General features: G+C 40.0%; 1 protein-coding gene across 2 annotated transcripts; it reads left to right on the top strand.

Annotated features, from left to right (window-relative positions):
* Positions 1–36: 36 nt before the first annotated feature.
* On the top strand, positions 37–26,115 carry acin1a (apoptotic chromatin condensation inducer 1a). Of its 2 annotated transcripts, none has more exons than XM_079818761.1 (18): positions 37–232; positions 6,936–7,001; positions 7,122–7,233; positions 8,614–8,672; positions 8,849–12,172; positions 14,065–14,223; positions 14,398–14,489; positions 18,010–18,067; positions 19,896–19,941; positions 20,800–20,948; positions 21,081–21,221; positions 21,306–21,489; positions 22,505–22,650; positions 22,785–22,892; positions 22,974–23,081; positions 23,173–23,488; positions 23,663–23,763; positions 23,876–26,115. In XM_079818761.1, the coding sequence occupies exons 1-18, from the start codon at positions 95–97 to the stop codon at positions 24,179–24,181; spliced, it is 5,613 nt and encodes a 1,870-aa protein (XP_079674887.1). In that variant the 5' UTR covers positions 37–94; the 3' UTR covers positions 24,182–26,115. The 2 variants fall into 2 exon arrangements, with proteins under 2 accessions (XP_079674887.1, XP_079674886.1); XM_079818760.1 differs by having other exon boundaries at positions 18,007–18,067.
* The last annotated feature ends 809 nt before the right edge of the window (positions 26,116–26,924 follow it).

Genomic DNA, 26,924 nt, shown 5'->3' with positions numbered 1-26,924 from the left:
GTGCTTCCACCCGCCTCTTCCGGAAGCGTCGGTGACGTCCGTGAGGAAGGCGTTGCGGACCGCGCGAGCTACAGAACGAGCGAAGGGAATCAAGATGGCGGACCTCGAAGACGTTACGCTGGACGGGAGGCCGCTCCATTCGCTCCGGGTGGCGGATTTAAAAGCTGCATTGGAAGAGAGAGGGCTTCCGAAAAGCGGACAGAAGAATGCTCTCATCAAGAGGCTCAAAGGGGTGAGTGGGTGTTGCTGTTTTCTCGCCTCCGCAGAGTCCGAAGACCGTGATTCGGAGGCCGTCGGTGGTCTCTCGCTAGCTGCTAACGCGCACTAGCTGGGGTGCTCATGCAGTTTGTAGTGTGTCATCATGCCCCCCCACACTGCTGCCTGTTTATGTTTATGTGGGTGACATGCAAAAGCGGCGTTTATTTTCTATGCATGTGAGTTTTGGGATGGAGCAGACGTCGCAATGGGTTCGGGGCGATGCGGTTGTGTTTACAAGTCTCTGGATGGCTGTGAACTGTGAGGTTTTTTAAGTTGTCGGCGGGTTCGCGCTTTGTTAGTGCATAAGGTGTTGGGGGGTGGGGGTTTTGAAACGGGGGCGCGCTTACTAAAATGTCTTTTAAATATTACGTTTTTGAAAGATTAAACACGTCTTACCCCCTTGAATGTCATGTTCTTTTGAAATAAATACTGAGGTCGCATCGCAGTTGCTTTGCGTCGGTGGGAGGATTTGATTGATGCGCCGCGCGCAGCAGCTGCTTTGAAGTTCGATCTGAAGTTACTGTTACTGAACAGATGTAAACATATGTCTGTCTGTCACTTTTGCTGATTGGGCTCTTTATTATCTTATTTCGTGCACTTGCTTAGTTGATGTATGGTGAAATCAAGTTATTTAAATAAATATATGTGCATGATCCATTAATCCTCTATAAGCAATCAATGAATCAGTACATGATTTCTTTTTGTACTTTACTGCCTTTATTCTTAGATTATTCACTCTTATCCATACAAACCTCAAATGTAATTACTGCTTATGTACAGTAGTGGTCAAAAGTGATGTCCGGCCTAGAAAAGTTGACATTTTTCTAAGTATATTGCATAGCTGGGCTTGGTTTTGGCTAACCTGAAAGCACGTCCGAATTTAAGTGGCACCGAAATCTGCGTTCTGATTCGATCCGGTTACATACCGGTTATATAGGTACCAGTGCCAATTTCGGTACCCAACCCTAGTCGGCCCCAGGAATAATATGGCGCTTTTCCACTATACAGTGCCAGCTCGACTCGACTCGCCTATGTTTGGTTTTCCACTGTGTAAAAGTTGTACCTGTACCTGCTTCCAGATACTTTTTTTTCGTATCACCTCCGGCAAGGTTCTGAGCGAGGCGATACTAAAATGTGACGTGAAAACACGGCAGACTGCTGATTGGTCAAAGGGAATCGTCACTAATCACTGTGTCATCATTGCACGCACCAGACGGAGTATCCTGAATAACCCCACCGTTTTTAAATAGTTTGGCCAGAGATTGCGTGGTATACCCATTACTATTATGGCAACTCGGAAGAATATGCCGTGGTCAAACGAGGAGGTTTCCTTTGTTTGTTTGCCGAAGAGAGGATCCAGCGAGAGCTTGATGGGGCAACGAGGAACGAAAAAATTTCCTGCGGCGTCGCTATGACGACCAGGTACTATTGTGGAGGTACTATCTGCTATGGAAAACGGAGCGAAAAGCGAGGCAAGTTGAGCTGGTAATGGAAAAGCGCCGTTAGGCTGCTGTCATTTTAAGAGCTGCACGGATCCAATATACTGTTAAACATGCATTTTCTTGGCCAACTGTTTACGTTCACTTAAGGCATAACCAGCTGTGTTTAAGAGGATATTTTTGCGTGTATTCGTTCAAGTGCAAAAAGATGTTAAAGAGAACTTCATTCAGTATCGCACACTATACAGTAGGGCTGGGTAAAAAATATTTATTTCTCGATTTTAATCGATTCTCACTTTTACCAAACAATATCGATTCTTAAATCCCAAGAATCGATTAGTCATCCTGTTTTCAGTTAATGAATGAAATAAAAATTGTAGCGCGCCTCCCATCCAATAAATCGCAATAATCATTGTGCTTTATTACTATTGATATGAAATACAGCCTCAGATTTCAAATTATGGCAATTTTTTTACGAAATTCAAAAACATAATTACCATTTTGGCGCTGTGGCACGAGATTGCTCTGCCGCAGCTCAGCTCAGCTCAAGAGAACCGGCAGCGCGGAGCGCACATGAACAGATCTTCTCTTCCGCCTTTAATACCAGTAACAGCGGGAAGTAAACATGAAGGAGCATCTGAAAGTGTGTTAAAAGATATAGTACAACATAATCCGTATCATGTCACATAGAATAGCTCAGTCAGTGTTTCAACCGCAGAAAGACGTCAGTAAAACGGCTTGTAAACAATGTCATGTAACGTCACATTTACCTCAGAAAACCCATATCCAGTGTCCATAAACTCAATAGTCAGCTAGAAATATTAACTCTAGAGAGGAGCATTTTGCTAATTATATGCACCACATTACATAGGCTATTCATTTTTAGGCTATTCATTATGACAGCCACCATTTAAATGTTTATTTTTCAAAAAACAAATTGGAGTAGAAATATGATTATGTAATTGTAAAGTTAATATTATAACTTTATTATTCAATATTATAGTAGGCTAATGTAGTATCAACTGACTCCCATAGTTTACAACATTAGTTCAGAGATTTGTTTTCCTTGAGAAAATTTGCCATGTATTGTCCCTGATATATATCCAAAATAATCGATATTGAATCAAATTGAAAGCTTGTGAATCGAATCAAATTGTCAAATTTGTGTCAATACTGAGCCCTACTATACAGTATGAGAAGTGGCTTTCTGTGTGCACGTCTTTTTGAATGTTTGCACAGAAAACAGTGCACAGGTCTTCTTGCGCTGAATGGTTTAAAGGGTTAGTTCACCCAAAAATGAAAATTCTGTCATTAATAACTCACCCTCATGTCGTTGGACACCCGTCAGACCTCCGTTCATATTCGGAACACAAATGAAGATATTTTAGTTGAAAGCTGATGGCTGAGAAAGGCTTCACACAGGCCTCCATTGGCATTCAGTACATTGCCACTTCCAAGATCCATGAAAGGCACTTAAAACGTCGTTACAAAGTCTATCTCACCACAGTGGCTCTACAATAATTTTACGATGCGACGACAATAGTTTTTGCGCGCAAAAAAAAAATCAAAATAACACCTTTATCCAACTTGTTCTCGACTTCCGTGTATGCCTCCACGACACATGCGCGAGAATATGACGCAGCGCCGGCGTTCGGGAATCCATGAAATACACACTTAAGCCCCATTTTGAGCACTACGCCGAGACCTAAAGCACGATCAATGTAGAATCCAACAGCTTAGACACGCGTGTCTTCCTCTGCTCGTAAACAAATCGCTTCTGGGTCATGTGTCCGAACGCCGGATCTGCGTCATATTCTCGCGCATGCGTTGTGGAGGCACACACGGAAGTCGAGAACAAGTTGGATAAAGGTGTTATTTTGATTTTTTTTTTGCGCACAAAAACTATTGTCGTCGCATCGTAAAATTATTGTAGAGCCACTGTTGTGAGATGGACTTTGTAACAACGTTTTAAGTGCCTTTCATGGATCTTGGAAGTGTCAATGTACTGAATGCAAATGGAGGCCTATCTGAAGCCTTTCTCAGCCATCAGCTTTCAACTAAAATATCTTCATTTGTGTTCTGAATATGAACGGAGGTCTTACAGGTGTCCAACGACATGAGGGTGAGTAATTAATGACAGAATTTTCATTTTTGGGTGAACTAACCCTTTAAAGTTATATTAAAATGCGCACACAGGAATCGATAAGTGGAATCGAAATGCACGTGTCTCTTCGAATCCACGGTTCTTGGAAATTTGGAACCAGTTCTCGTTACCTGCCCCTAGCTGTCATACAAAGAAATTATGAACGCATGCAAAAATAAGAGGGAACCAATTAAATATTAATAACTAATTATGTTGTAGTCAGTGTTTTTTAATGTGAGCTTTTGCTCTTAACTGATATACAGAACCAATATTTATGTGTTTTGTTTTTGTTTTTGACTGTTATAAAAACTGAACAGCACTGAACTGAGCAAACTTGTTTTAAACACTTTTGAAATACTGTAATTTCTGAAATTTCACTTCCTCAATGCATACAAAAACAAAACACACTTCTGCATCAAAAAATAGTCTTTTAATTATAAATAAACAAACATTAAAGTAATACATGTTTAAAAAAGTGTCTATCTACTCCTAATAAATATAGGCGTAAATATAAGCATTCATTTAAACTACAGTTTTAAAAGTTTTTTTGTTGTTGTTTATATAGGCTAAAGAGTGAAGAGAATTGGATATGCGAAAATTTTCCGAAGAATAAACAAAACAGCGACTACATCGTCGCAATTACCAAGTCCACCTCTTCTGGCATGTTGTCAGAATTATTAATGTTTTTGTCAGTCTAGATTATGAAATACCTGCTGACATACTGTTTTTTTGTGTGTGTTTATACAACTTCTCTCGTGGAGATAATAATGAATATCCATAGGGCTGTATTCATTTAGGCTATATGTTTATTAGCAAAATAAAGGTTATCTAGTAGATGTTAATATAATTTAAGGAGTTTAAAACGAGTGGATCATGTTAAAAGTTGCAAACGGTGGCCAGGCTGGAGCATTCCTGAGCCTCAACCTGGTGAGTGAACGGCACTATGAACGTGACTTCACAAGACTAATGATGAGCATAGACAACAGAGAGAGAATTAAATGTAGTGCTTTTATTTCCAATATGCACTCATTCATTGCTGTTTTATTCAATTCATGTAAACTTGCGTCGTTATTGGGACAGGACTTGACGGATTAAGTGACTCTGAGTTCGTCTCTATTTTTTTAGTGCCAATTTTAAACTACATATCAAGCATTTATGTAAAAATCTCTTTTGTGCATTAATGGCTGTTATGTTAAATAAAGTGTAATTAAGGAAGGCAAGCTGTTTAACCTTTGAACACTGTTGTTGACTCATCTCCCCTCAGATGCAGCGTTTTAAAGGGTTGGTTCACCCAAAAATGAAAATTAGACCACGATTTACTCACCCTCAAGTCATCCTAGGTGTATATGACGTTCTTCTTTCAGACTAATAAAATCTGAGTTATATTAAAAGATAGGGGTGTAACGATACACCAATGCCACGGTTCGGTTCACATCACGGTTTTGGAGCCATGGTTCTGTTCGGTTCTGTTTGCTGTGGGGCAGGGTTCATGGCAGGGCACCAGCAGTAATAACACTAGATTCACTTTTAACTTAATAATAGTAACAACAATAATTGTACTCATCAACTTTATCTTTATAACTTGGCTTCATGTTTTATTTAGAGCAGTTAGCATTCCTGAGTAAACTAAAATGAAATAAATGCCTCCACTGTAAACTAGTCAGAAATAAACTGGTTTATCTACTCATTTTACCATGCATTTAAAATGTTCAATTAAAGTTCTTCAAAAACACCATCATAAACACTGCTGTAAGGAAAACTCTCTCACTGGGGACCGATGCTGATGCTGATGCTGGGACTACAAGGTAGCATTTAGCCAACCTGGCTAAATGGGGAAACTGGCTCTCTTTGTCCTTCCACCATGCAACTTGAGCGATCACCCAAGTCACGTGACATGCACTTGTAAGACAAAAGTTAGTGTATATTTAGTAAATGATATTATTATAATATTTAGTCAAAAAAATACAGCTCTTATTAGTTGTTAAAAGTCTACTAATTACTATTTAATCAAATGTCAAGGAAGAAGAAAAATAGTTTTGTGACATAAGGTGAAGTGGGAGCTGGGCTGGGGCAGCAGGGGACGGGGCGGTTCGAACCGTGGGGGGTGTATCGCGGTTTTTCGGTTCTGTTTGAATATCGTTACACCCCTATTAAAAATGTCCTGGCTCTTCAAAGCTTTATAATGGCAGTGACTGTCTATGTAGTTTTTGAAGTCCATAAAAGTGCATCTATCCGGCGGTCAGCGGTACGCAAGTCGACTTGCGCTAAGAGTAACCTCTGACGCTACATTTTGTTTTGCTCTATCCTTTGCGCTTCTGCGTTCGTCAATATGCATGTGTCAAGGGTTACTCTTTTAGCGCAACTCGACTCGCTGACCGCCGGAAGCTAGTTATTTTAGTCTATAAAGTTTTAAAAATGGATATTTTTCCTACACAAACGTGCCACTTTGCTTCAGAAGGCCTTTATTAACCCTCTGGAGCCGTGTGGAGCAGTTATGATGGATAGATGCACTTGTATAGACTTCAAAAACGACATAACCATTCACTGCCATTATAAAGCTTTGAAGAGCCAGGACATTTTTAATATAACTCCGATTTTATTCGTCTGAAAGAGGGATGTCATGCGCACCTAGGATGACTTGAGGGTGAGTAAATCATGGTCTAATTTTCATTTTTGGGTGAACTAACCCTTTAATGGCAGTCTTGTGCAATTTTCAAAACTCCCACAAGGTGGTGCCATTCATCGGGAATCCGATATTACAAAACCGATACCCGTTTATGGAAAAAATGCTTAAATAACAGGAACAAATATTGTTAAAACCGATTATTGGTCAAACTCTAGTAGCCTTTTTTTGCCAAATAATTTGATCAGTGTTTTTTCTTCCCTCATATTTAAAATAATGTTGCTGTATTTTGGTGGCTTTATCAAAAAGGTTTTTAAAAGCAAATATCCCCTTTAGACATCACTTTTGGCTTCTTCTTTGTGTCCATGAGTTTAGGAAATATAGTCAGCTCGGTTACATCTGCTTGTGCAAAGTGTACTTAAGTATTTAGTATAGATAATGATGTGTGTTTGTCATTCTGCATGTGCAACAGGCTCTTATGTTGGAGAACCTTCAGAAAACCTCCACTCATCACATTGGCTTGCAGCCTAACTCCCGGGTGAGCCAAACTGAGATGTTTTACTGTAAAAAATACATGTGTTACTGTTTGTTCTTGTGTGGATGACTTAACTGCGCTACAATAACCGTACCCTTTTGGATTACTTGTGTGTTTGTTTAGATTGGGGAGGAAATGAGTCAGAACAGCTTTATTAAACAGTACCTGGCCAAACAGCAAGAGCTTCTCAGGCAGCGATTGGAGAGAGAGGCACGAGAGGCAGCTGAAACTGATGGTGAGTATCTGAAACCAAATAGCACAAATAAACTTTTTTGTGTGTGTGTGTGTGTGTGTGTGTGTGTGTGAGAAGATGAATGTGTGTAACAATGTTGTTAGCCAACACAAATGCTGCATCCTTGTATAAATAGTGGTAACGGTGAACTATAGAAACACTGATGACTCTAAAAGGTCCAAGTAAATTCAACATATCCTAACATGTAGTTTTTGTTAATGCAAAATGTTTTGGTATTATATAGAGATGTGGACATGCCAAATCCGTTTTGATTCGCATGCATACATACATACATGCGTACATGCATTATACTTGGGATTTTTTTGCACTGATTGTTGTATTATTTAGATTTAAGTAAAAAAAAATATTTATATATAATTGGAAATTCTAACTATATACCAATTATATACTAATAAATTACATCGTTGCACCGTAACATTGTTCTCTTTGTACTTTTATTTTTAATGTTTTAATACATTTAAAATGATTAATTTTAGGCATGCACCGAAATGAAAATTCTTGGCCGAAGCCGAATAATAATAAAACACTTGGCCAAAGGCCGAAGCCGAATACTGAACGCGTTTTTTCTATTTTTTTTCATTTATTTTGCCAACTTTTTCGCCATTGCATAAATTAGCTTTTTTTTTACTATTTTGTCTATATAAATAAATTACAAAACTACAATTTAAAAATATTTATTTAACACTGAACATGTTTAGCATTCCAGCAGACATTATACAAACAAAGCACAATATAACTTTAAAAATAAAAATATTTTTATTTAGCCATCTTATCTTTTGCCTATTATGCCTACAGGTATCATAATCAAATCATAATCAAATTTAGTTTGTTTGTTCATTAGAGGTTTTTGCATGCCTGTATAACTCAGCACTGAATGAAAAACTCTGGTGGTTTGAGCAGTGAGTGGAGTCTTACTAACTTAAAACATATTGGCCATTGCGTACAAGAGATCAACAACTATGTCACCGCTGCAGAAACATGTTGTAAATGGATACATTTGACGTTCTACAGACACAAATATGCACTGGAGCATTTGCCAATATATTATTACAGTTTCAACTGAGGGTGCTCTTGCTTGCATTTGAGGATGCTTAGACAAGTCAGCAGAACCGTGTCTGCAAACGGCCATTTCTGCGTCTTTCTCAGACACTTAAAAGCCTTCTTTAAGCCTTGTTTGTACTCGATGCGTCCACATGAGCCCAAGGGTGCACGCAACAAAAATGACGTCATCGCAGAGCGCCTCTCTCACACGCTGGTTGCTATATTTGATCATCAAAAACAAAGAAATTAAAAAATAAAATTGATTCTGTCTTTTTCTTTAGACTTCATTATATATTTATTTATTTATTTATTTATTTTTAGGAACAGACCATGAAGACCACACAGAGGCCAATGACAGTATCTGTGCTGTCCCTACTCAGGTTAGAAATATTATCAATCCTCTGCTTCTACAGTGTTTGTTCAGGTTTGGACTGTGAATTCTTACAAAATTAATATTGTGTGTACTCATGCAAGGTAATGAAAAATGTTTAGTTCTTTAGACATTTTTGCATGGCCTGAACTTACCTTCTGTGTCCAACACATGTATTTCCACCAGGATGTTGCTCCTTCTTTAGTCGACCAACACAAAGTAGGTACAGCAGTTGGGGTGACTGCAAGTGAGAGTGATGAGCTCAGAGAAAAAGAAACACCCGGGCAGCCGTCCCCCTCCGCACCTGTCCAGCCTGGTGCAATAGCCTCTTTGTCGGTGCGGGTTGTTCGTGAAAGAGGTCCGACTTCAAGCCATGTAATGGCCGACAGTGATGATGACAGCGAAGGTGGGGATGACAATGATGGCGAAGAGGAAGAGTGGAACGCCAAAGCTCAACGGAGTCGTCGAGCACAGCCTCCAAAAAGCCAAGCGGTGAGGGAAAGATCTGGTGGCTCGCAGCAACAGCAGCAGCCACCCCCCCAACACATACCTTTACTATCACAGCAGCTCAGACAGCCCACTCCTCCCCCGTCCCCTCCTCCTGAACTGTCTTTCCCACTCCCAGACACCCCTAAACAGAGCCCACCTAGTCCCGGAGAGCCCCCGTCTAGGCAGCGCATATCTAGCTCTTCGAGCTCTGGTAGTTCCAGTAGTGACAGTCGTAGCAGTAGCCCTGAACCAGCAGGTGACTCCACAGAACGCAGACCAGGCCCATTGACATTACTGGCACGTAAAATGGAGTCTGAGGGAGCTTTCTCTGGAGTGGGAAAGCGTGATAGGGAGGGAATTGATGGACAGAGAAGCCACCAAGAGGCAGTTGTGTCCGCAATTACCCACACAGCTAATGCAGCGTCAGTTCTGTCTTACCCTAGTTCAGTGATCTCCAACAAAGGTGTTAGTGTCGTTCGGACAGCGGTGCTGGAGGAGAGTGACGGCACAAAGCAGGATGAGGGTAGTCATCTTTTACGGGAGAAAGAAAACAAAAAGAGGGAAAGGCAACGAGAACAAGAGAGGCTGAAAGCCTTAGAGAAGGAGAGAGAAGAAAGGGAGAAGGTATTGGAAGAAGAGCGAGTACGAGTTTTGGAACAGGAAAGACTGGAACGAGAAGAAACTCTGAAACAAGAAAGGGAGAGGGCATTACAGCGAGAAAGGGAGGAGAAAGAAAAGGCTTTACAGCGGGAGAGAGAAGAGAGGGAGAGGTTGGAGAGAGAACAAGCTTTAGAACGAGAGAAGCAAGAAAAGGAGAGACTGGAGAGAGAGAGGCAGGAAGCTTTAGAGCAGGAGAGATTGGAGAAGGAAAGGCTGGAAAAAGAAAGACAAGAACGAGAACAAGCCTTAGAGAGGGAGAGATTGGAGAAGGAAAGGCTGGAAAAAGAAAGACAAGAACGAGAACAAGCCTTAGAGAGGGAGAGATTGGAGAAAGAGCGGCTCGAGAAGGAAAGAAAAGAACGAGAACAAGCCTTAGAGAGGGAGAGATTGGAGAAAGAGCGGCTCGAGAAGGAAAGAAAAGAACGAGAACAAGCCTTAGAGAGGGAGAGATTGGAGAAAGAGCGGCTCGAGAAGGAAAGAAAAGAACTGGAACAAGCCATAGAGAGGGAGAGATTGGAGAGAGAGCGACTTGAGAAGGAAAGACAAGAACGAGAAAAAGCTCTAGAGAGGGAGAGATTGGAGAGGGAGCGACTTGAGAAGGAAAGACAAGAAAGAGAACAAGCTCTAGAGAGGGAGAGATTGGAGAAAGAGCGACTCGAGAAGGAAAGAAAAGAACGAGAAAAAGCCTTAGAGAGAGAGAGACTCGAGAAGGAGAGACAAGAACGAGAACAGGCTCTAGAGAGGGAGAGATTGGAGAAAGACCGTCTTGAGAAGGAAAGGCAAGAAAAAGAACAAGCTCTAGAAAGGGAGAGATTGGAGAAAGAACGGCTTGAGAAGGAAAGAAAAGAACGAGAACAAGCCTTAGAGAGGGAGCGAATCGAGAAAGAGAGACAAGAACGAGAACAAGCTCTTGAGAGGGAAAGATTGGAGAAAGAGCGTCTTGAGAAGGAAAGGCAAGAACGAAAGCAAGCTCTAGAAAGGGAGCGATTGGAGAAAGAGCGGCTTGAGAAGGAAAAGCAAGAACGAGAACAAGCTCTAGAGAGGGAGAGATTGGAGAAAGAGCGGCTTGAGAAGGAAAGGCAAGAACGAGAACAAGCTCTAGAGAGGGAGAGATTGGAGAAAGAGAGGCTTGAGAAGGAAAGGCAAGAACGTGAGAAAGCTTTGGAACAAGAGAGACAGGAAAGAGAACAAGCTCTTGAGAGAGAGAGGCAGGAGAAAGAAAGGCAAGAAAGAGAGCAAGCTTTGGAGAGAGAGAGACTGGAAAAAGAAGCTGCTTTGGAGAAGGAGAGACAAGAAATTGAGAGGGCCAAAAAACAAGAAAGGCTGGAGAAAGAGAGGGCTTTGGAAAGAGAAAGACGTGAAAAAGAAGCTGCTCTGGAACACAAGAGACAGGAGAGAGAAAGAGTTGAGAAGGAGAAAGCTTTGGAAGAAGAGCGTGAAAGAGAAGCACAGAGAAAAGCAGAGGAAGAGCGAAAGCGAGCGTTGGAAAAACAGAGAGAGGAGCAGGAGAGTGCTTTAAAAGAAGAGAAGCAGAGAGCCTCTGAGGAGAGAGAAATGATTTTGGAGCAAAAAAAATTGCAGGAGGAAAAAGAAACTGCTTTGAAACACGAAAAAAAGGAGGAACGAGAGAAAGAAAGCCGTCTTCCTCCTTGGAAGCGTGGTCGTGATATCGGTGGTTTCTCTTGTCCAGCGCCCCATCCTGTTTCTCTCAAGAGTCCATCTGAGAAGCCAGATGAAAGTGAGGCTGGGGAACCACAAAGCGCCGGCAACGATGCTCGATCTTCAGAATCTGTCCCACAACAGTCACCCACACTTGCAACACCCCTATCCCCTCAAGCTTCCTCCAAGAAGTCCCGTTTCCTTAGAGATGCTCCCGCGACGGTTCCTCTGCCATGCTCTCCAACTTCTGTGCTGAAGAGACCTCGTATTTTCTCAGACATGCCACAAGCCCCCGCAATTCCATTAGCATCTAAACCTGAGGAACCGGTGCAAGAAGATGCTGCTCAGGCCCCTCAAACATCAGTCCTTGTTGCAGCACCCCATGAGCTTGAGAACAAGACCCCAGATGTGGCCGCCCAACAACATGCACCACAAGAGGAAGAGAAGATGGAGACATCAGAGGACCGTGAGGCAAGCAAAGACTCTAAACATGAGATGAGAAGAAGAATTGAGGATGAGAAGAAAAGAGGAAGGGAAAGGGTAAAGAAGGTGGAGAAAAAAGAAAGAAAATCATCATCTTCTAGCGATTCCTCTTCATCTGACTCAGATTCTGGGTCTTCATCCTCCTCGCGCTCCTCCAGTTCATCATCATCATCATCGGAGGAGGAGGAGAAAAGTCATTCCACTTCAGGTGGTAGGAGGGTGAGTGATTCAAATGTTCCTCATCTTTTTGTCAGTCTTGCTTGCTCTCTCTCTTTCTCTTTAAACACTTTGGAGTAGGGATGAAACGGTATGGAAATTTCACATCACGATTATAGTGACCCAAATTATCACGGTTATCAATATTATCACGGTTTTGTTCAAATGAGATGAAAGTGTTCAAAAAGAACAGATGCACACACTTAAAACATTTCAACAAGTTTTATATTTGAAAATCAACAAATAAATCAAGCAGCTCTAAGCACTTTTTTAAGCAAGATTCTTTTCTGTGGGATTTCCGTCCTTATTATGGCCCTCGTCAATAGCAACGCATAAATAATAATCATTGGTGTAAATTTAATATCTAATCATCTCTGTCAATATATTCTCAAGGAATATTCTCATCAGTGTTCTATCAGCTATGACACATTTAAATCTAGCATATTTTGTGTATGAGCCCAAACACTATCCTAGTGAAATAATGCATATCCATATTTTCATATGATTTGAGTTTATTTTATTAAATATCAAAAATACCTGACACCTAGATGAACACTTTACAGCTGGTTTTATGACAAAGTCAGTTTCTTCAAATGCTATAGAAGTTAGAATCTTGTACTTTAGAGACGGTCCCTAAATTTGCGCATCTCGAACGTAAAGCCAGCGTTATGCTAGTCATATCAGATGCGCTGTGGTTCTGCTGTGTTTGTATGAAACTATTTTTGGTGCTGAAATAGAACAAAAACAGTCAATCACTATATGATGAATGAATCTCCTGCGTACGTCGCATGTTTTCAGCGAGTGAGCGCGCTCTGAACAAAACTCTGGCTAATCTGAACGCCTCTGATTATTAGAAACACTTGTGATCGGTTATAATGCGCAATGCAATTATAACAAATGGCTGTTTTGAGAAGACTATAATAAGTTAAACCGCCAAAGAGGCTAGTGTGAGTGGTAGTAATACCAGACGTAGTTTTGGTTTTGAGGTCAAATACCAAATACCATATTGAGGTGTTTCCCCTTATTACAGCGACTTTATTCTGGCATGTTCTGCAGACAGGGTGACCCTCTTAAATTACGTTTCCCTCAGAACTTTTGTAAAAGCCAAAATATGACAACACCTCAGATTTGGTCCTTTTAGAAGGCTGAACAATCCCCCGAGTGCTGTCACTGCCTTCTGCCATTTCTTCTCATTCAAAAAACAGCGTTGCCACTGCGCGCCTGCACCAGACTGACGCTGACTGGACAGGATTTACAGCGTGTTTTCAAAATCACGAGCGGTTTAATGATAATTCATTTTTAAACTATATTACTAACCGTCAGTACATTTTATCGTGAAACCGGTAATGGTTCCATCCCTACTTTGGAGACATCGGTCACAAGTATTGTAATCGGCAAGTGTGAAAATTCATCTAATTACATGCTTCTCAAATAACTTCAGCCAACTATGTGGGACAATAAGTGGCAGAAGAACTTAAGAGAATTAGAGAGCTGGCATAGAGTTGCATGAAGATTGAGCTATTAAGATTTTTTTTAATTTAATGTTTTTAACTTTTGTCAGTAGTTTTGTCTTAAGCTTTCCTCAGCATGTGTAAATTAAACTAATCCAGTCAATTATTCACAAAGCAAACAAATGTCCACTTACAATGGAAGTCTATGAGGCAAATTGCAAAGAAAATAGTTGACGTTTTCAGTGATAATTGAGCTACAGTTATATGTAACCTAGAACATATTTTTAATTCAAGTGTGATTTAAATAGGCTTTCATTTTGATATAATTTCACAAATTGTTTACAATTCACTGATATTGGCTTGAGTTGCCTACATGCAACTCTATTTATACATTTATATGCCCACGAAAGCATTTCTTAAACATTTGCTTTCCATCTTCCTTAGTCTAAACAGGCCCAAAAAGATTCTTCATCTCAGCCCACAGAAAAAGTTGGTCGAACTGTGGCTGTGACTGAAACGCCTCCTACATCCCAGCGCAAAAAACGAGTCTTCACGGAGCAGAAGGAGAAAGACGTGTGCAATGAGGATGTCATCCAAACCAAGGTCCGTAATCAACCAACTTTTGGTAATAAAACTTGGTTCTTACACCCTGACTAAACCTAGTAGCAGTAATATAATCTTGTACTACTTTGTTTGATTGTCATCTGCTAGTCTCAGTCTACTCTAAGAAACTGGCCATAGACATTTTTATATACAGTACTTTTTCTATATATTTAGAAACCCTGCCTTGAACTACAAGATGAGAAGTTGGAAACAAGAAGGGGAAAGGACGATATTGAGGAAGATGACACTAACAAAGACACTACCAGGTCTGTCTGTTTTCTACTTTGATTATACTTAGCACCAGAAATAAGGGACTGAATGAACACATTAATAAGCTGGTAAAAAGGGATGGACATCCAAACAGAGATAACATGGTGGTTTAAGATGAAAGCATGTGATTTTTACAGCTTTAAGGTCTTCATGTACAGTGTGAAGTTGGTGAAATGTTTTGGCTGCCTATTTATTGAGCCAGGAAATGCAGACAAGTGTTATGTTGTCATGTGTAATTAAGTAATTGTCCTGTGCTGCCAAAGAAGCCAGTTGGATCAAGTACACCAGCAATTTGGTGACAAAAACTAATTGAACAATGTTGAAGCATCAAAGAGCCACTGTTTTTTTTTTTATAGCTCATTTATATTGGTCTTAGTTTGCACATTAAACTGTGATAGGATAAATTATTTTTTAAATTTCATGCACATTTAAATTTAAATAATGTTGCCAAAATAGTGGTTATAAAGGTCTTGCTTGGTTGCAAGCTGTTTTGACTACACTTTATGATATTAATGGATTTGCACATGGCTGTTTTCCTCACTTCACTTATTAGAGCTGCATGATTTTGTTTAAAATCTATATGATAGTTCTCACATTTCTTAATAGAAAACAAAACAGAATATCGTAACTTACTAGGGATTTTGACAAAATGTTAATTGCTGCAGTTTATTTTTAAATATTTAATTTTAAAGTTTGAATGAATGATTTGATGACTCGCTCATAAGGAGTCCCCTTGTTTCATTACTGGATGAATCTGTGTTTTTGAACAAATCTCTTGAATAAACGATTCAATGGCAAAATAATTTTAACAGTCACCTACTGGTGTAACAATGTAATTGGTACAATATTTATTTGAAATTACTTTCAAAAATGTATTCTTCTAATTTAATCACTGCCTTCTACATCAGTATTTATATCTGAACTATTAACTTTTGTCCCTGATCATTTGAATTATTGTTACAGAAATAATGATACTGTGTGGTTGAAAATATTGTTTGTGAAGCCGTTTCGTGACAACTGCAAGCTCTGGGCCAACGCAGATCGGAATATTTGCTGTGATCAGACTTGTCAGAGGTTTAATACACAAAAGCCCTATTCGCACGGGATTAGTATTATCTGGGGACCTCTGGTGATTTGTAATAATTGCAGAGAATGTCTGTGATCTTAATCCCGTGCGAAACGGCCATGTCTGTAATATGTAAAGTAAAAATTCCCTCGCAAATTACCTACCATATTTTGCCAAACACCGAGGTCCTGTGATAATATTAGTCCCGTGCGAATCGGCATCTCTGTGATTTGGCCGGGATTAGGCGGATCGTATATAATTTTTGCAAGGTTTTTGTTTCCTGTGCGCATATTTATCTTTATCTTTCGCGAAGAATGGAGCTAGGCTGCATAAAACGATGAATTCCCGTGCGGCCGCTTGGATTATACTTTCACTTTAGAATGAGCACCAATTTGGGAGTAAATTGCTTGAATGGTGTGTTAAATATTATTCTTAATGAAAAACACAAAAACAGAACAGTACAATGACAAACTCGCTTAAATGGGCGCTTTTACATTTAGGTTTGAAACTGAATCTTCCGCCGTATATTATTGCTCAGTTCAGTTTTTAATTGTAGCGTCTTGTTCTCTAACTGAACTAAATTATTTTTATTAGGTCTACTATAAAACAGTCAAAATGATATCGATACGACTGTTTATAATTTCATACACCTATGTCTATAACGAAAAACGTTTACAAGTCTTGACATCATATCCGGGATATAAGTCAGTAAATTTGAGTAAAATCACAGGCTTGCTTATCCCGTGCGAATGCGCCACGCTAAAATCAGATGTGGGGGAGTAATTTCTAAATCACAGGAGGTCCCCAGATAATACTAATCCTGTGCGAATAGGGCTAAAGACGAACCGAAATAAAAAATATATATATTTAAATCAAGACAGCGATGTTTTAACTATTAATCTTGCAGCTCTACTTCAGATATTAAATGCATTACCTTTGTAGAATGGAACTGAATTTTAACCCATAGAATTTCATGTTTTTTATGGACGAGTACATTAACCATATACAACGTATAAAACTAGCCAACAATTTATGAACAGTTTTTTTTTTTTAACTCAAATGGATGGGCGAATCATTTTTGAACAACTTGTTTACTAACCGATTTACCCCAAACGATTTGGACTTTCCAAGGCGATACAACACATCACAGCTTAAAGATATACTGGTTTGAACAGTTACTATTGTGCTACTATTGTAGTTAAATCATTGTCGCTAGCTTATTTGTTCCTCCCTAAAACGGCACGTAGTTTATTTTAAGAGCGCGTTATTGAAGTATGTTTGGATTACTGACAGGCAATCAGTGCGACTGCCTCTCAGCCGGTGATAATGGGGTCCTGCTGCAGCGAGTCTCGCGCACCTCCCTTTCTCTCATCTAAACATGGCTGTACTGCGCGTTTGACCAATAATACGGGGCTCAAGGTGGCCCGTTAGATTTGGGCGAGCAGTTTTCAATGAATTCGTGAAGGCCCGTCTGTTTGTAGTCGATAGAGAGGCGCGGATAGGTGCGTGATCTCTCTGTGCATTACGCTGCTCATCGGGGAGGAAAGAGAGAAGATGCTCAGCGCTACGCTCGTGTACTCGCATCCCACAATGCGGCGGAGCGTTGTTCGTCTTATGTATCTTTGTGTGCTAGTGATATGTTAGTATCAGCGCGCACTTTATTTGAATCGACTAGTATTTTTGTCGGCCGTTCGAACGATCCAAAAGGGAATGATAGTAAATCAGAGACGTCTCGCCACGCGTGTCACTTCACTCTGCGGGATGAGCTCTGCGTTTAGTCGACATGTAGCCTGGAGCTTTAATTTGGAGGTCAATGTGAAACTGTGTTCGTAAGGTTATAGATACAGCCCAGAATTCCTGATGCTTTTTTTCTGGAGCTCTTGTTTGTTGTTAAAGCAAGCCTGTAATTGTTGCGAGATTTTGTAGAGGTGATTGATCAATCTCAGTTTTGGAGGTAGTGGATATTGCAGGGATTTCGAAGATGTGTGTGTATTTCAGGATACACTGTTCAGTATTACATAACATTAAATTATCATCTTTCCCCTCCCATCTGGAATTGATAATGAATCTGGCTGAGCAGATTGATAGTGTGCTCATTTAAAAGTGTCACTTAAAAGGATGATGTCATAATTTATTCACTCATGTTGTTTTAACCTGCATGAGTTTTTTTCTTACATTGAACACAAGATGAGATGCTAGGCAGAATATTAACCTCAGTCGCCATGCACTTTCATTGCATCGTTTATAATGAAAGTGAATGGTGACTTAGACTGTCTAACATCTCCTTTTGTGTTGAGGGTGAGTAAATGACTTTTCATTCCTTTAAATTCCAACAACATTTTTACTGTGGGGGCTTTTTACTGTGGATTTAGCAAATTATTATGACTTATTTTTTGCATGCAACATCACCCACCACCCCCTGATCTCTTTGCTCCTGTCTTTCTTAGTAGTGAGGTGAAGGAGGCTGTCATGGCGGAGCCTGAGAAGGTTACAGAGAGCAGTGAGGAGGTAAGAGTGCAGAGGAGTGCTGGGCTGACCCAACTCTACCATTCACCAGATATCCTCCACATAAAGAGGCAAACAACATTTTATAAAAGGCTGTCAGCCTTCCCCCTTATTCAGTCCAAATGTATTATTATTACCGGTATATGCAGGCATTCTTAAGCACTTGTACGTAGTTAAAATCTGGTTGTCACATGCTAATTTAGCAACTCTGTTTTGTTTGCCCTCTTTGTGGTCACAGATTATGTTTTATGAACCTTTGCTGAAGCTGTCATTGACAGAAGCACTCTGTCACTTTGGCTGATGTTTAAAACCCCCTTGATTGCTTTGTTGTAAAGGTGCTCATGCCTCTTCCATTGACCTTATTGGTACCTGCATACTACTACTACCACTACTACTACTACAGCACCTGTTCCACTGTCTCCAAGTGCCATGGCTTTACCTGATAAGCCTTGAGTCTGCTCTGAAGTGCAACACACCTGGCAAAAATGGCCACATTCCCAGAATGGCGTTGGCTGGGAGCATCTGTTGATTGGACTGATAATGAAAGGCTATGTAATGTGGGTTTGACGTTTCACTGAGTGTCTGATGAGCCTGTGTCAGTTTGGCTCAAGATGGCAGCAAGAGGAAAAGAGATGGTCAGAAACCGTAAGCAGATAAATGGACTTCTTTCTGGACTGTTTGATGTGACTTTTTTGGTTTTAATGGAGATGTTTTCCAGCGATTTGTTCCAGTTGCTTGCTATATCATGGGACTATTTTTTTTCTCTTTATCCTGCAAAAAAAAGACGTTTTATTTATTCCCAAAGGAAACGTTGGACTCTTATCATTGCACTGCAGCCACGACAGTTGGATGTGCTGGATTTTTACAGCTTTCTCGTTTTCCTGTGGACTATCACAATAAAACGTAACTATTAGTTTGAAAATGGACTCTGTTTTGTGGCTGCTTGACTGAAACCCCTTCATTCAGCCTGAACAGACAGAAACCATGTGCAATTGTGGAGCTTCACACATATATCGGACGAGAGATTGAAGTGCCCCAGACTCAGTGATCTAAAACATTTAGCAGCAGTTTGTTTGAAAGACTCCACCCACGTTCCAGTTTCATGCCAATACGATGGACATCAAAAAAGACACTCAGAGCCTCACAAACTCTACCCACATTGTTCTACATAAGAGCTCTTCTGCAATCCAGCTCTGATATCTCTCCAAACTTCCCAGCCTTCTTTCATTGGACTGTTGTTGCCTAGATACAGTACATACAGACCTGCGATTGGGCCATTCCCAAGCCAGTGAAGAACATGTCAATGGTACCGGGAAATAAGTAGTCATTCTCCATTTTCTACTTTAAACGTTTTGCCTAGACAATGCAAATGTTTGCCCAGACTCCCTGGTAACCCTAAAATGGAGCTATTGACTACAGGATAAAGAGTAGATGTATGTTTATATGTAAGGCCAATGCAGTGCTTTATTTTCATTCCCCACTACAGTAAATGCCTTAAAGGATATTTCAATCCGAGGGGTGATAACTGCAGCATGCCCTTTAAGAAAGTATTTTGGTGTAGGAGAGATAAAGACCGCATCTTCAGAGCAGAAATAGACCTTTGAAATTGTCAAAAGACAACATAGAACACTGACTAAAGAGGCGGCCTTTCCTTATATATTTCCTTTATTTATTTACTTAATTACTTGTTGATGGCTCACTCTATTTTGGTTTCTATTTATCATTCAGTCTCGTCTTCCTCGTACATATACACAACCTTGTTTGTCCACCCCCCATATATTCTATCTATCTCACCTTTTCCCCTGGCTTGGATGTGTTTATTCTCTTTCAGAGCACCACGCCAAAGACCTTCTCGGCCCGAAAGATCTCCCTCGGCAGTGAGTATCTCCACAGGTTTCCCATTGAGTCAATTTGGAGAGATCTTTCTCTGTATTCACTGTTGAAATGTTTGTGGGGGGGCATTCATTTAATCAAAAATACAGTACAAACAATAATATTCTAAAATTATTAATTTAAAAACGTTGCTTTAAAATATTTTTAAATGCAAGTTTATTTCTGTGATGGCAAAACTGAATTTTGCTTAATCATTCTAATATGCTGATTTGGTGCTCAAAAATATTTCTTATTATAAATGCTGAAAATAGTTGTGCTGTTAAAAGGATAGTTCACCCCAAAATGAAAATTTGCTGTTAACTCAGTAGAACACTAAAGAAGATTTTTAGCTGAAACTGGTCATTGGCGATTCATGTAATGTAAAGGCAATGGCTACGGTCACTTTTTAAGGTGTCAAAAAAAAACACATCCAGTAAGAAAAACAAAATTAACTCCTGTGGCTCCTGACAATACAATGAGGTCTTATGAGGCAAAATGAATCCGTCTGCAAGAGACATTATTGCCTGTAACCCACAGCCTCTGCAAATGGTCCTGAGTGTGTTCAAGCTTCACATTATTTCCTGTCCACTAAAAAAGCTAATTTAAATTTTTTGGGTTAATTATCCCTTTAATGCTTTTGTTGAAACCATGATGTATTTTTAAGGATTCTTAAAAATTCTATTTGAAAGCAGAAAGCTTTTTATAACACTTTAAATGTCTTCTAGCTCTTAAACATACCTACTGAATGCAAGTATTCATTTCTTACAAGGAAGATCTCACCCCAAACTCTTCAACAGTAGTATGATCACAATGTTGATAAGTTTGACATAAAAAAAAGACTGCCATATGCTATCTTTCCTCAGGCAGCAAACCGTCTCCTGGGGTGGTGAGTTCGGAAGGGGAAGCAGAGACCGCAAGCGCTGCTAGTGCTGGCAGGAAGAGAAGATGGGGCTCCAGTACTGCTGTCACTGCCAAGAAACCCTCCATCAGTATCACCACAGACTCTTTGAAGGTCAGAGAAATATCAAATAAAAATTAGTTTAAAGGATGTTTTAATGCTGAAAAAATGTCTCTCCCAAATGTCTATTCCTGTCTTCGCTTCATCTGATGAAAAGTGCTGTAATGCAATCTTTGTTCTTTACAGTCTTTAATACCAGATATCAAGCCTAGCTTGGGTCAGGAGGCTGTGTTAGACCTGCATCCGGAGGAGATTCATCTCTCTGGGGAAGAGGAAGGAGGAGATAGGGGTGACCAAGACCTGAAAATTAGACGAACTGTAACACAGGTGCGTGTTATCCTTCTGCTATAAGTAAATGTGTGTTTCAATGCTTACATTAGCAATAATAACATTTTGATAATTATCCAACAGGTTGTGCCCTCTGACACACAAGAGAATGGACAGAAAGAATCCAAAATAAGTGAACACGAGGATGAGGAAGAAACGAGTGAAGGGCGGGATAGACTTAGCCAAGAGGAAAAAATGGAAGGCTCCAATCAGGTTTCCATTGAGACCGAGCCGACGTCCCCATGGCGAGATGTAGATATGAAGACAGGTGAGAATTACAAAAGGAACAAATTCAATGTTTATGGCTGCTCCAATTAATCGTGCACCGGATATTGGTGGATAATCATTTTATATTTGATCAGTTATCTTTATAAAGGCCAAACAGAAGAGCTGATCAGATTACCTTAACAAGGCATGTTAATTGTTATGTTTTTTTTATTTTATTTTGCTGATCTTTTCTTACTAACTTTTTATACACATCTTTTAAAATGATTGTGAAGCACTTTGGGCAACAAAGTTGTTTTTTAAATGTGCTATATAAATAAAAGTTAAAGTAAAATTACTTCACTACATTCACTGGTTTTGTCTGGCAGTTCTACCATATGCGTGAAAAACACAAATTTACAACGCCATTGCAGAGAAATTGCAACGACGGCAACCCTTCAGCAATGACAAGAAACGTGAATTTTTTTTTAGCATTTTTTTTTCATTCATAGCAGTGCACTTTTGTTCCTCCCTAAAAGCCCGAACTTAACATCCAAATCAGCTAAATCAGTGATTGTCGTAAAATACAGTCTACTGTAGGATGTGCTCGATAATAAAAAGTTATTAATCCATAAACTGCAGCGTTTAACATTTGATTAGCCTACTTTGTTAAAGGTTTTTTTAATTATTACTCATTTCACTGAAAGCTATTTTTGTTACACTCAAAGCTGTTCCTAATCACCTAATGTTGCTTGCCAATAAATAGTTTTCAATTCATGATACTTTCTTATCTTTTAACTTTAATACTTAACATACATCATTGTTAAATAGACACATGGGGGTTATTTACTTAAGTCCTCATATTTAATATGTAGTAGTATTTATTTTGGTGATTGGTCATTAGTATCAGTAGATCCTGCTTTCGGTTATCGCCCCCAAAAGTCCTGATTGGAGTACTCTTACAAATTTTTTGTGCAGTAATGTGAAATGTAAGTTTTGGATAGAAAAATCTGACCTGGGGTTCCATAGAAGTCTTGAACAATCTCTCACCCTTTTCTCCTGTTTTGTTTCTTGCTTAGTTGCTCCAAGTGACACGCTGATTCGGCGTTCGATTAGTCAGCAAAAGTCGGGAGTCAGTATCACCATTGATGATCCGGTCCGCACAGCCAAACAACCCTCTCCTCCTCGTGGCAAGCTGTCTACCATTGTCCATGTCTGCAACCTGGTACGTATACACACACATTGATGATTCTGGAAATGTTTTAATAAGCTAAAGATGCTATATGCATAGTTTTTAGCTGTGCCTGTGTCATTGTCTCAGGTTTAGTGACCTAAGACTTGTTTTGTGATGTTTCTAAGGTGAGGCCGTTTACCCTGGGGCAGCTGAAGGAGCTGTTGAACCGTACTGGGACTTTAGTGGAGGACTGTTTCTGGATTGACAAGATTAAATCTCACTGTTACGTCACAGTAAGTCTCTTCCCTGCATTTTTTTTGTTTTTCTTTTTTTCCATACCTGCTTGCCATTTCACCATCTTTGCTTTCCCTCAGTACTCAAGTACAGAAGAGGCGATGGCCACTCGTACAGCTTTACATGGGGTTAAATGGCCCCAGAGTAACCCTAAATTCCTCAGTGTTGACTTCTGCACGCAAGAGGAGGTAATGTTTTTATTTCATCTGCAGAATTTAATATCTTTTTTTTTTCTTCTATGAAAACTAATTCCCTTTCGTTCCTGGTACATCCCATCAGGTGGATTTCCACAGGGGTTTGGGTCCAGCAGGAGAAAAGCCCCCAGAGGAGCCCCGTGGGGCGGCAGCCGTTGGACCTGGCCGTCCAGTACCCCCGCCTCTCCTGCCGGAGCGTGACCAGTGGGCAGAACGAGAGAGAGAAATGGAAAGGAGGGAGAGATCGCGTGCAGAAAGGGAATGGGACCGAGATAAGGTGAGAGACTTCAGCAAACCTGGAGAGGAGCGGGAAGCCGGTGCCAGAAGATCACGTTCGCGAGATCGCGAGAGGCGGCGCAAGGAAAGAGGAAAGAGCAAAGAGAGGAAAACTGAGAAAAAGGGTGAGGAATCTTTTTTATTATTATTTAAATTGTATGTTTGATTTTTTTTTTGTTCATTTCTGTTTATTTAACTTATTTAAATGTATTATTATATGTAAACTTGGAAATACTGTATGTAAATACAGTACTGTTATATTATGTATTTATTTATTTACTTTTATTGTGTCTTTTTAGAAAAAGGACCCGAGGAGCCTCCCGCTAAACTGCTGGATGACCTCTTCCGCAAAACCAAAGCTGCTCCATGCATATACTGGCTCCCCCTCACTGAGGAGCAGGTATATTTTGCACATTTTAGTTACTTATAAAGAGTTTATTTGCTAAGGGGAATAAAAGATTTTATAATATAATGCCAGTGGTACTCATTACCCACCGCACTTTGCATTGCAGGCAGCACAGAGGGTTGCGGCTCGTGCCGAGCGCATGAGGGAACGAGAGAAGAGGTGGAAGGAGATGGAAGAGGAGGATAAGAAACGTGAGGAGGAGCACCGGGAGAGGATGAAGACCGGCGGGGCCGCTGGAGGGGACGGTGAGCGAGACCGGGACAGAGAACGAGACCGAGACAGAGGTCGAGAGAGGGAGCGAGAGGGGGACAAACGGAAGGAGGGATATCGCAGGCCTGGCGGAAACAGTGCAAGCGGGAGCAGGAGGTCACGAAGCCGTAGCGGCCCTCTGCCCAGAGATCGCAGACGCTAAGAGAAGTCTGGAACTGTTCAGTTTGTAACCCCTGTTCCTGTATGTGCTGTAACAGCTCTATGCCTACCTTCCTGAGGACCAACTCTGACTTCATAATAACACACACATGTACACACACTCTGCGTAAAGACACACGGGTGCACACACACACATTGGGACCATGGTGGTGCTGTGTCTCCATGTAGACTCGTCTCAATGTCTCTTAACTGGGCTTTAAGACTCCTGGTGTTCACTTCCCCTCTTCAGTGTTAATGGACTTCTGGTATAAGTGGTTCGGACTGCAAGACATTCTCCAGGTTTGGTGACGCCCTCTTTCTCCTTCAGTGTAGCGTCGACACAGATCTGAAAGAGTGAAGCTGCGTTCGGAAGAGATGCTCTGAAAGCCTTTAGTGTCACTTAAGTCCTGATTGCTACTTTCATTTTCCTCTTCGGTTTCCCTCACATTCCTTGTATCCTTTCCCCATGTCTGCCTTTTATGACCCCTTTGTTTTTACCAGGTTGCCATGGATAATGGGATGCATATTTAACCTTTTCACATTTGGTTTTTAATTTTTTTATCGTTTTAGCATAAAAGCTTCATTTTGTTTTCTTTAAATTTTTTGTTTACTCCTGTAAGTGCTGAATGTACAAATAATAAAAAGGTTACATCTAAGGACTGGAGAAAAAAGTTATTTGTCCGTTTTTGTAGGGTGTCAAGTTAGACCATTTATCTGGATTTTATCCATTCCGCAGATTTGTGTTGCATCTACACGTCTGTTGTGTGTCTAGATCCCTCTGAATATAATCTGCTGAGCTGTACACATGGCACACACCCAATGCACAGCTTCAGTTGACAGATGTCCCACTTCTGTTTTCGAGTTTATTCAGCCACCTAATTTTCCAGTTTGTCAGGAAAAACAAAAAGGTGCTGATTTTATAAATGGTTTTCTATGAATTTCATTCCCTAGGCTTGGTTACATCAGAGCAAGTCGGTTCTAGTCTCTGGACTGTTATTTTAAATATTTTATTATTATATCTATGCAGGTGTTAACATTATTTTCTTTTTAATTTCGGTTTTAATATTTTGTTTTTAACCGTATCAGTTTTTACATTAATTTAGCCGTTTTAATATAGTCAGTCGTTTTTATAGCAATGTATTTTAGTCAACAATGAAGTAGGAAACTCACCATTCAGCATTTCACTGTTGCTGAAGTCTAGACTTGAACTCATAGCTGATTGTTTTTTTGGTGAACAAGGGGACACAATGTTTTGATGCTTCCATTGTGAACATGGTGTTGCTGGCCAGCTTGAATCCTTCAGAATGTATAATCTGAACTCACTCGGGTAAAAAGATGAGCAAATGGTCTTTTCTGTTTGTTTTATTTTGAGTGTGAATTGCCACAATCAGCAGTATCAGGTGTGTTGAGAGGTCATGAACTGTTAAACATGATTACATTAGGTGTGAACTAACAAATTATTTTTTTAAATGTAGGGTAGTGTTGATTTATATGTATGTAATATGAAAAGGTATTAGTATATTTAGAAGTTAACTTTAATTCTATAAGGCGATTTATTTATACTCTTTCAAAGCTGGGGGCCTTTTAGGTGTTTTTGAAAAGTCTCATGTTCACCAAGGCTGCATTTATTTGATTTAAAAGAAGTGTAATATTGCTACAATTTAAAATAACTGTTTTAAAATGTAATTTGTTCCTGTGATTATAAAGCTGAATTTTCAGCATCATTACTCATTACTCTTTCATCAGTCTTCAGTGTCAAATTATGTCACAAGAAACTTTCTTCTTATCAATGTTGGAAACAGTTGTGCTGCTTAATATTTATGTGAATTGGGATTCTTGGGAAACGAAAATTTGATGTTTTTCTGCTTACCCCTAAGGCATCCAAGATGTAGGTGTCTTCGTTTCTTCAGTAGAACACAAATGAAGATTTTTAACTCCAACCGTTGCTGTGTCACTCATATAATGCTTGTCAATGGAGTCTAATTCTATTAGAGTAAAAAAAACATGGACAGACAACTTCAAATTAAACCCCGCTGCTCGTGACGACACATTGATGTCTTAAGACACGAAACGATCGGTTTCTGAGAGAAACCGAACGTATTTTTGCAATTAATTCACTTCATATCAGACGATCGCTTCAGCTCTCCAGACTGCCATCACTTCCCATAGGTGAAGTCAAAATAGCGGCCGGGTCATAGATATATACATAGATACCTCATTAGTGCCTGCGTGGATCGCTCAAATGAGGAATCTACGTATACATATCTATGACCCGGCCGCTATTTTGACTTCACCTATGGGAAGTGATGGCAGTCTGGAGAGCTGAAGACATACGTCTGATATGAGGTGAATTAATTGCATAAATACTGTTCGGTTTCTCTCAGAAACCGATCGTTTCGTGTCTTACACATCAATGTGTTGTCACGAGCAGCGGGGTTTAATTTGAAGTTGTCTGTCCATGTTTTTTTTACTCTAATAGAATTAGACCCCATTGACAAGCATTATATGAGTGACACACAGCAACGGTTGGAGTTAAAAAGCTTCATTTGTGTTTTACTGAAGAAACGAAGACACCTATATCTTGGATGCCTTAGGGGTAATCAGAAAAACATCACATTTTCGTTTTTGGGTGAACTATCCCTTTACGGTTTTTTTTAACTGCATGGCAGGAGCCTAAAGGACTATCATTATTCACATACCACAAGGAGGCAGGCTTTCCACAAATCTGAATCTACAAGTCACATGCT

The sequence above is a fragment of the Gobio gobio genome (assembly GCF_949357685.1).
Source record: "Gobio gobio genome assembly, chromosome: 6".
NCBI lineage: Eukaryota > Metazoa > Chordata > Actinopteri > Cypriniformes > Gobionidae > Gobio > Gobio gobio.
This window is presented reverse-complemented; position numbering and strand designations above follow the sequence as displayed.